This window comes from Labrus bergylta, chromosome 4 (assembly GCF_963930695.1).
Source record: "Labrus bergylta chromosome 4, fLabBer1.1, whole genome shotgun sequence".
Classification (NCBI taxonomy): domain Eukaryota; kingdom Metazoa; phylum Chordata; class Actinopteri; order Labriformes; family Labridae; genus Labrus; species Labrus bergylta.
In genome coordinates, this window is record NC_089198.1 from 10,598,014 (window position 1) to 10,608,122 (window position 10,109).

Sequence of the window (10,109 nt, forward strand, 5' to 3'; positions counted from 1 at the left end):
TGCATACACTCAAGAACTGTACTTAAGAACAATACTTACAACAATAACTTGACTATCTCCATTTGATGTTACTTTTTTATTTGTACATTATACAAGATACAATAGGATACACTTTGTCTTGGTCTCATCTTTATTTATTGAGATATCTGAACTTGTTCGGAAATACACTCTAAAAAATGTCTTTGCTGAAGAGCTACTCTGTCCCCGAGAAACTCACTCAAACCCAAAAACAAAGGGGTGGATTGTGTGACACATTTGTGTGTCCGAGCTACTCACAGCAAACTTGTCATACAGCTGGTATGTGAGCAGAGGGTTGGGCAGCTCTCTGAAATACGCTTTACACAGAGAGCTGACGCAGTGGATGTCCTGCAGGTACAGGTCCTTGTTCAGGTCTGGAGCCCCATCACCCTCAAACTCCCCCCTGGTTTTACATCAACAAAACACACAAACACATGTTTCAAATTTGGGTTGAGAACACGACACTACAGATCATTCAAAGAGATAGAACCATTATCACACACACTCATACACAACCTACCTGAGTTTCTGAATGTTGGACGACACTCCAGACAACCTGTAGATACCATCCACGATTCCATGAGTCTCCACAAACTCACTGCAGCATCGCAACACAAGAGGAACTGTTGGAAACAGTGAGTGACTCAAATTAATGAACTGAATTACAAACTCATTATTAAACATGTTACATTTCCAACATTGTAGGCTCAAGAACCACACATAGGGTCAAGAACATGTTAAACATATTAAAGATATTAAAGCTGTGTCTTAATACATCCTCATACTGCAGGTCAGCTTTGTTTTGATAACAGGAGCCAGTCTATGTCCCAACGTCTCTACCTTTTCCAGCTACAAATCATTAGAATGGGGTGCATTTATGAGATTGTTTTGAAATATGATTTTTTGGGGCTTTTTTGCCTTTATTGACAGGAGAGTGGATGTAGTTGGAAACACGGATGAGAGCGTGGGGAATGACACGTGTGAAAGGATCCACAAGTCTGATTTGAACCAGGGCCACCATCTTGGAGTAGCCGATGATAGCCTCCGAACGTGCTGCCCCTTAACAATGGCTTTTAAAATGGCTGGTTTCCCATTTTTATGTTGATACATCTCAGACATATTGAGTCGAGAAAAGACGTACCTCTTCTCTTTATGTTCAAATTAGCTCTTATAAAGACTCAACCCCCGCAGCTTTGACCACAGCAGGTCAACACAGCAAACATTAGAATCTAACCAAATGTATATGTCTGATTTCTATTAAAAGATATGTCATTAGGGCGCCGGAAGCGTAGTGGTAAGTGTTTGCATCCTTTGTACAGAAGCAATAGTCCTCCATGTGGATGGCCTTGGACTCTAATCTGACCTGTTGCTCCTTCCCCACATGTCATTCTACACTCTCTCCTTTCTCCAATTTCTGAATCTATCCACTGACCTATCTCTTAATAAAGGCATAAAAAGCCCAAAAATAAACATTTGAAACAAGTTAATGTTGCTAATAATACCTGGTAATGAAATATTGTTGACAAGAAATACACTTGGTAAGATTTTGAGTTTTTGTAGTAAATCTTTTTCAGGTGAGCCCGGTGAGTACATACCTGCATGCCATGTAAATTCAAATGGCCTGAGATTGTTTTTCAAATTGTCACCCTCGCTGAATGATCTTTTTTATAATATATAGACTGTCCTTCTAGAGGAGGAAATGCCATATGTGTATATGAAACATTCCCAGAAGCTTATACAGAATTATGCATTCATATAATATTTCAGATTTCTTTGGTTAAACAACTTTTTTTGTTTCTGGCTGTTTGACATGTAACTGAACATTGTGGTGCTTATTGCATGTTTTAATGAAAGGTTTCAGGAAAAAGTCTGTCCACTTACTCTCTTGAGACGAGGCGCTCAGGTGTTCGAGTAGATCACATCCAAACACCTTCTCTTTGTGCCCTCCTTTCCTCCGAACTCTCCTCATCTCGTCCTTTGTGCTGTGTTTCACCTCACATTAAGCCCCACCAGAGATTCTCTGCTCGTCACAATCAGACAGACTGTCTCCTGGATGTGTTGACCAACTCGGTTAATGTCCCACTGCCTTCGTAGAAGCGCTGCACATTTCAATTTCACAGATTTGTCAGTGTAGCTGCTGCTGCTGCTGTTTCCTTTGCTTCAGTGCATGATGGTGTGAGTAGGTTGTTTCCTCTGATATGTTACACCTGAAAGTGTCAGGACATTGTTTTTCTTAATGTTCCACCCTGCAAATGCAGAAATACAAAAACTTTTTTCATGCATCACAAACTTTACATTGCAAACAACAGCCTTTCCCATGACTTAAGAGCATATTGCACTGGATCCTCTGTGTGCATATGTGGCTCTCTCCACTTCCCGTTGATGCTCACATTTTATTGTCGAATGAAAGGCCACACCCTTGCCTCTGTACTTCTCTTATTCAGTGAAGTGTGCCGCTGAAATGTTCACACCGATCACACCATTACCTCTCTAAGTTGGAGAACCAACTTTAACCTTCAATCAAATCTCAAAGTTGATAAACTCTGTTCATGTCAGATCTGATCTGTCCCGCCTGCCCTCATGTCAAGGCCATTGTGGCCCCTTTTTTCACTGCAGCGGAAGTAGACTCTTAAAGCCTTGAACATACAGACTCCTGCTGACATTCAAACTCGCTCCCCACCCTCTTCATCCTCCTGACACCTGCCATCGCTCTGCTTCTGTCCATCATCCCTCACTATCTGTCCACCTTTAGAAAAGAGTTTCAGTGTAGAACGATGAGAAAATAAAAACAAGTTAAAAAGTGAATATGAGTGTTCCTACCTTCAATCGGCAACGGCACACAAGTAGCAGCATAAAACGATGACGCAAGAAACCACCAAACTTCCCCTGTTCACTTCCTGCATGTCTCTCCATGTCGTGTGCTTTCTCTGCGTACGTTGCCTTGCAGTTTCTGCCTGTGCTGCTAGAGTAGGGAAATCAGTTGAGTGTATCAGTACAGTGCATCTATCTAACTTGTATGCAGCGTGTTTGCATCTGTGATTGAGCTCTGGGTGCATGCAGGCATGAAATAAAGAAATGGCCAGTAAATGTACCGATTGGACCAATTTGCCTAGTTTTCTTTGACTGTGCTGGATGTTTATCAATGCTGCACACCTTTAAATATTACTACAAAACCAAAGCACCACACATGTGTTAAGTAAGAGCTGCAGAAGGAGCAAACTGCACTAAAAGCTTAGAAAGTACTGTATACTCCACAAAATGTCACAAAGACCCAGATATCATTCCACAACAGGAACTAAAACTCTCACAAAGGAGCACAGATTACCAAACATAGTCCAAATATTTGTCACATAACCACAGAGATAACAACCAGGGTAGCTCAAAGTACAGAGAGTTTCCACATTGATGCTGAGGAACACATAAAATATGAAATATCATAAAATCCTTTAAAATTAATCGAATGTAAAGTTCAAACTCCAACTAATGATTTCAAGTTATCACAGAATACTTGAACTGAAAGTATAGTAGGCTACCTTCAAACAAGCAATAGTATAAAGGCTTTTTAATGCCCCCTGGTAGTTTATTGTTACTACCGGTATGTAGGCTATGTTTGGAATATCAATACTAATGCAGAGCTTCAAAATGCTAAAATGCTCATATGTTCAGGGGTCGCAAGTAAATGAAAAAACAAATGCCAGTCAAATCTGGTGGAGTAGAAAAGTGGTTTCTAAAATGTAGATACAGTAGGCCTACATCATTGATTCAATGCTGTTCTTTTTATTTGCATACACTCCCTATTTGATTCCGTAGGCCTACTTTGAATTATATTATTCTGTTCTAACAAAGTTAGGGTTTTGGTCCAAATACTCCAGAGGGTAAGTTTACCTTTAGTGTCTTTTGTCACAACAGATTTTCACTGATGCATACATTATTTTAAACGAGTCAGTGAGAATTCCTTGCAACATATAATCCCTAATAAGGGTCAGGCTACTACAAAGAGACAACATGAGATGCACTGGGTGTCTATTTTTTCTCTTACACACAAAACCATATCTTATGATTGTCATTATGATTAGGATTGCAATCCGGAATATGCTATGCGAACACAAGAACGATAAAGAAACATTGGTATTGTTGAATTTTTGGCTATTTTGAATTGATATATAGAATTGAATAGAATAGAATTACTTTATTGATCCCAAACTGGAGAAATTGTGGCGTTACAGCAGCAGGTTATCCAAACACACAATGAGTAAAAAAACACAATGTCAGCAAATCTAAACATAATATAAGATTAAATACAAAGTAAATAAGTACTAAAAAATATCAAAACTGAGAATGGGAATATATACAACCAGGATTTAATTTAGCATTACTAGTCTTAAATATGAAAGATTAAATGTAAATGTGCAAAAACAGAGTTGTAAATGGACAGTATTGACATAGGGAGCTGTGCAATCAGTGATACTATAAGTTAAAATGCAGGACTGTAGACATGTTATCAGCAGAAACTATTCAATATAACAGCGAGTAGACAACAGATGAAGTGAACATGAGTGAATATGAGCTTTAAGGCCATGTGTGTATGGAGCAGAGTTTAACCTACTGATTGAGCGGTCTTCACATTTCTTAATTAAACTTCCCCCCCTAAAAAAATATAATAAATAGGCTACACATTCTAGCCTGCAGGGGGCAGCATTGCACTTTCAAGTGTACAGCCTGCCGGCATTCCATTAAAAGAAGAAGAAAAAAACACATTTAGGAACAGTTTTAACTCATTGTTGTTGAATGATTACAAGAAAAACCAAACATGTTGTTCTTGAAGCAACTTTCGACATATTTTAAGTCATCTGGTTTCATCTTGCCGCCGGGATAACAGTGCGCATGTAATCGCGTGTTTACGGTAAAACAGTAGCCGAAGAGTGACGCTACCATGGTAACCTCGTTTTGTATTCAAGTACACTCCAATGGGGCGGGAATAGCGGTACTGTTACAACAGAATGGGCGTTAAAAAAAATAGTTCACATTAGTATTACAAAGTGTATATACTTGTTATAGAAGAAGACGTTATAATGGTTTGTATTTTTAATAAAGTGGCCAAAGCTGAGACAAAGTGACACCGCCCGTGTGGACCGCGATGTGATGATAAGCAAGCGACCCTCAAAAACAAGCGTTCACGGAAGAACCCTTCGGCTCAACAGAAATGGTCACAACAACACTTTGATCAGCAATTTGTAATCATTCCCCTTTTTTAGAGTTAGCAAAGCCAGCACAGGAGAATATATTGATCTGTGTTTGAATCAGAAAGTGTAAAGAGATGGAGAACAGCAGCTTCCACAGCCAGCTCCTGTCCGTCATGGACGTCGTGGCTCGGGCGGCCGTGGCTGAGATAAACCGGCGTGTGGATGATAGCTGCGCGGTGCTCCGGCTGGAGGTGAGCCAGAGCCGCAGGGACATCGAGCTGCTGCGGAGGAAGTGTGAGGGGATGGAGGCCGAGCTGAGGAGGACCAGGATCAGAGCCAGGAGGAGAGGTGAGGAAGAGGAGGGGGAGGGGGGGTGATGATGATGATGAGTAAAAATTCATATACTGCAAGACAATCAATTAAAGGTACATCACATTATCTAGTGAGCTGAAGAGTACAAAATGCCCCTAATAAAGACAGAGTACAATAATTATTCATCTGTTCACAATGATTTTATGTCACCTCCTATGTTTCATCTGTTAACTTCTTTTCAAAACTGTAATAATAATAATAATAATAATATATATATATTTTTTTTTTGGGACCTAGGCATTAGGATTTTCATTTCTGGGATTGGGGCTGTCTGTCAATGGTTAATGTTGTGCCACGTGTTTTTTTTTTTCTCTTCCTTTTCAGTGTTTTATCCTCCAGCAGCAGACAGATTCTCTCCTTTAGTCAGAGTAGATCTGACCAAAGAGACACAGACGGCAGCTTGGGAGAGACAGATGGAGGCTGAGGTTCAAACTCAACCGAAGCAGGTATGAAAATGACTAAATATTACATTTGGTGTATGTTGTTTGCCTTTGAATGCTTCGATTGATCATCTAGTCCATCAAAGTCCCGGGAAAAAAAACACTAATGGCCAAATTTAATTCCTTAAAGTTGCTTATTTTGCAACAAATTCCACTGGAATCAACATAAGTTTTATATTTAACTTGGTAAACATCTTCTCTGATCTTAGGAATCAAGAAGTGTGCAAAATATGAGGGGAATTTATTAGGTTAAACAAATGTCTACTTCAAAAGTAAAGGGCATTATATGCATGCTTTTTCATCATACTGTGGGTTCTTGTGATTGGCTTTCAATCATTCAAATGATTATTTGGTCCATACATTGCCTGTAAAATCAGTAAAAGGGCCAAAAGGCGTGTCTTTAAGTTGCTTTTTTTTCTGACCAACAAACCAAAAACCCCTATTCAATTCACAATGATATTCAACAGAGAAAACATATTCTAAATGGCATCATATTTATGCTTCATTATACCTCTGTTAATTTTACTTCATTCTTATTATGTGAACATTTTACTTCCATAAATACTATATCTGTCTGTTGTGCTTAAACCAAACAGGAGCATGTATTTGTTTTTGACTCCATACTGTGGGAGTAATGTAGTAACGTTGATCATGCTGTTGCAGTGTGCAGACGTGGAGCTTGGTTCTGAAGCAGAGCACATACTGATCAAAGTGGAGTGTGCAGAGGAGGAGATGTGGAAGAACCACTCAGAGGACAAAATCAGTGAGTTCATTCAGAAAACACAGGCTGTGTCCCCCGTAAAAATCCCCCCCATTACACCCTTTTATAGTTTGACATTTTGTTGTGTTTTCTGAATGTGGAAAGTATTATTTCATTTTAGAGATCCTGTGGGGAGGCTTATCTGGTTAAGAAACACACTGAAGTAAATACTGTTGCCTCTCTATGACTTGCCAAAGAAAGCCAGACCATTATTATTAGTGTCTTATTTTTAATGTCATGTCAATGTAGCCAGGAACTGTAGGTGTCAGACAAAGCTGAAAGAGCCTTTGTTTACGTTTTCCACAGCACAGTTTTGCAGTGATTGATTGGTTTGGTGTGTTTGATTGTTAAAAGACATAATGATGAAAAACACTTAACACACATGTACAGGAAAAGATCAGCCAAGGAAGAAGAGGTTAAAGAAAGGATACAAGATGAAAGTTCGTCAGTTACTTCAAAATTATTATTTAAAAAAATAATTATGTGAGAAGAAACAGCCTGATTAAAATTAGGTTAATAACATACCATTATTTTAGTGAGCTAACAAGTCCCTTATAGTTGTGGTTTGACAGGGTTTTCCTTTTTTTCTAATTTACCACAAGAAATCTTGGTATTATCTAAAAATATAACCAGAAGATTATATTCAAATCTTGTGCTGCTGTGCTACTTAAACATCTGTTAGCTACATTGCTCTTTGGTAACAACATCATATATTGAAATATGTGAGAGAAGAGATTTGTTAGAAATGCAGAATGAAAACTTTGACTTGAAGATGATGTGTGGTTCCTCCCCTTGTATTAGAATCTGAAGCAGAGCAGCCTCAATGTTTAGAAGCCTCCCAACCTGCCGAAACGGACCACTTTGTGGAGTCTCACAACTCTGCAGAGAACTCAGCCGACCCTGGATCTCTGATGTCCCCGACAGGTGGCTACAACACCTTCCGAGATCAGCAGCTAAATTTGAATCAAAGTGAGGCAGAGCTCCTGGTGAAACCCGAGAGAGAGGAAGAGCTGAATGAGAACGCAGGAAACGCGGGAAATTTTGCGACAGGTGAAGGTAACGGAGAGCTGTGGACTTCAGATCAGTGGACTGATGCTGCTGGTCCAAGCACTCTGTATGCTGGGCAACAGTTTCCCTCTGTTTTCCCGTCTCAAAGTGGGTTACATTTGGAGGACATGGAGTCTCAAATTCAATTAGAGAAATCACATTCAGTTGTTGAGAGCGCAGCAAGAGGTAAAAGAGGGGCCAGAACGTTTGGATTTAAGAGACCCCTACAGCATGAGGGAAATAATACTTCATCTCAGTTCAACACAATGGATCATTCCTTAATCTCTCAACAGTCACAGCATCCATACAGACACTCTTTGCCTCACACGGGGCACCAACGAGTGGATATGACATCGCAAATCCAAGCTTCCACCTCTTCTTATGGGCAAGGTCGTACAAGTTTGGTTCTGACCAGGAGGATAAGGAAGCCCTGGAGGCCCGTCGTCAAGGAGAAGAAATTCAGCTGCACGTTCTGTGCCAAATCGTTCCATAAATGCTGTCAGCTCAAAGAGCATCTGAGGAGTCACACAGGGGAGAGACCGTTCAGCTGTGAGCTCTGCGGCAGGAGTTTCGCCAAACAGTGCAACCTCATCAGACACGCAGTGGTCCACAGTGGGGAGAGACCACACGAGTGCTCAGTGTGCGGGAAGTGCTTCACCCAGCGCTCCACCCTCAAGTCCCATCAGAAAACAGCACACTGAGACCACAGGGTTTTATTTTATATATCAGATTCCTGAAGTAATCAATGTGGCCTTTTGTTTTATTTATATAAAAGAATATTGTGCATTTCCCACAGAATTAAGCTGTACAGTGGATGTACAGTATGGCCTCACCCTATTTATATCAGGTTATGTTACAAATTAATATTAGGTTCCTATTCATATTAATGGGGCTTTTAGGGGTGCCGGTGGCCTAGTAGTTAGATTAAGTGCCCCATGCACGGAGGCTTTACATGGACGGCCCGAAGCAGGCGACCCGGTTCAAATCTGACTTGTGGCTCCTTTCCATCATGTTATGTAAAACTTTAACATCGGTATCATTGCCAGACATTTCAAGACATCAATCAGACATTCAATTTTCAGGTCATAACTTGAGTTGTACATTCAGGGGGTCTTGATATAGTGTTTCATAATTTGTATGTTAGTCAGAGACAGTGCAAGGGAGGTAAAAGTAATTTAAAGCTGTTAGAATGAGAGGCGCAATCCACCAGGCAACTTATTTATCTTGTCAAATTTTTTTTTTTCCATTTTGACCATTTTGCATTTTACAAGTCCTTAATCAGTCGCAATAAGAAAGTCAATCTTTCCATCTTGTGATTCTCTATAATGATTTTGAGTCAGTTATCTACTGTGGGTGGATGAGTCTGTAACCATTTACGGGCGATGGCTTCTTTTGCTGCTACTTTAACTATTTTCAGAAGGTATCTGTCACTTCCTGTTATTTGGTCAGGCAGATCACACAAATAAAGTGATATGAAAGTTAATGGGAACCTTTGTCCAAAAATCTTCTTCATGATTTTCCCAAAACAGTCATACTGTATCTTTGGGCAAGTCCAGAATATGTGGTGGTGATTTGCCTCATCACTCCTGCAGTCAAAGTATCTTTGCCATTTAGCAGTAATAAAATGAGAACATGATTTTTCCAGCCAGAGTCAAGGCAATGCATAGAACAGGATGTAGAAAAGATGGTTTCACACGTTTTCCCACTGTTGACAGTTTATTTTATCATTTAGTTTTAGCATCTTTCCTTGTTATAAACTGCGGAGGTTCCTCTACCCTTTATAAACCCTTTGTAAAGTTTTAAAATTATCGATTTAGTACTACCACTATATGCCTTGATGAATTATTGTATTATATAATTAAGTTCCATATTTGCCTCATTTTTGGAAACTTCTTTAAGAGATGTTGTCGTATCTAAAATCTGACTTTTCATCTGAAGTTATATTTTTCTCTTAAAGTTTGGAAGCTTTGTAACTTGTTTTTCGCCATCATTTTGCAGTAAGCAGTGATACCTCTATTTGTACAATACTTAAATCTAAAATAAATACAACTAGTTTAAATTCTATCATGTCACCCATGTCAGTTGTTTTAGTTGGATCCACAGGTCTAATTGTTTATGTAATATGACAAATGCAGAGTCTTTTTTTGTTTGTTTGCTTAGTACTGTTGTACTCAACAGTACATAATTTTTCCACCTTTAAAACAGTAGTTTCAAGGGTCAATCTAACAGGAAAATGACTTTCAACAGTGAGAATAGCGTATCCCTAGTGCATCCCGGTTGCCTGCTATT

At 39.5% G+C, this 10,109-nt stretch overlaps 2 protein-coding genes across 3 annotated transcripts in view; one reads left to right on the plus strand and one right to left on the minus strand.

Moving 5' to 3' along the window:
* si:dkeyp-68b7.12 (uncharacterized) overlaps window positions 1-2,954 on the minus strand; it is an 11,298-nt gene extending 8,344 nt beyond the window's left edge. Inside the window, exons 1-4 of one of the 2 annotated variants that reach the window (XM_065953699.1) lie at window positions 2,839-2,954; window positions 1,900-2,225; window positions 539-641; window positions 277-421 (exon numbers count right to left, since the gene is read on the minus strand). In XM_065953699.1, the coding sequence (XP_065809771.1) occupies window positions 277-421; window positions 539-641; window positions 1,900-1,987 (336 nt within the window). In that variant the 5' untranslated portion in view covers window positions 1,988-2,225; window positions 2,839-2,954. Of the gene's footprint in view, window positions 1-276; window positions 422-538; window positions 642-1,899; window positions 2,265-2,838 lie in introns of both variants that reach the window. The other variant, XM_065953698.1, reaches the window with a different exon arrangement.
* A 2,248-nt stretch (window positions 2,955-5,202) lies between these two features.
* On the plus strand, window positions 5,203-9,884 carry si:ch211-155e24.3 (uncharacterized protein LOC100150696 homolog). The gene is made up of 4 exons (XM_020651959.3): window positions 5,203-5,549; window positions 5,898-6,019; window positions 6,677-6,776; window positions 7,575-9,884. Exons 1-4 carry the CDS (start codon window positions 5,336-5,338, stop codon window positions 8,519-8,521), a joined length of 1,383 nt encoding a protein of 460 aa, XP_020507615.2. The 5' UTR covers window positions 5,203-5,335; the 3' UTR covers window positions 8,522-9,884.
* Window positions 9,885-10,109: the final 225 nt, after the last annotated feature.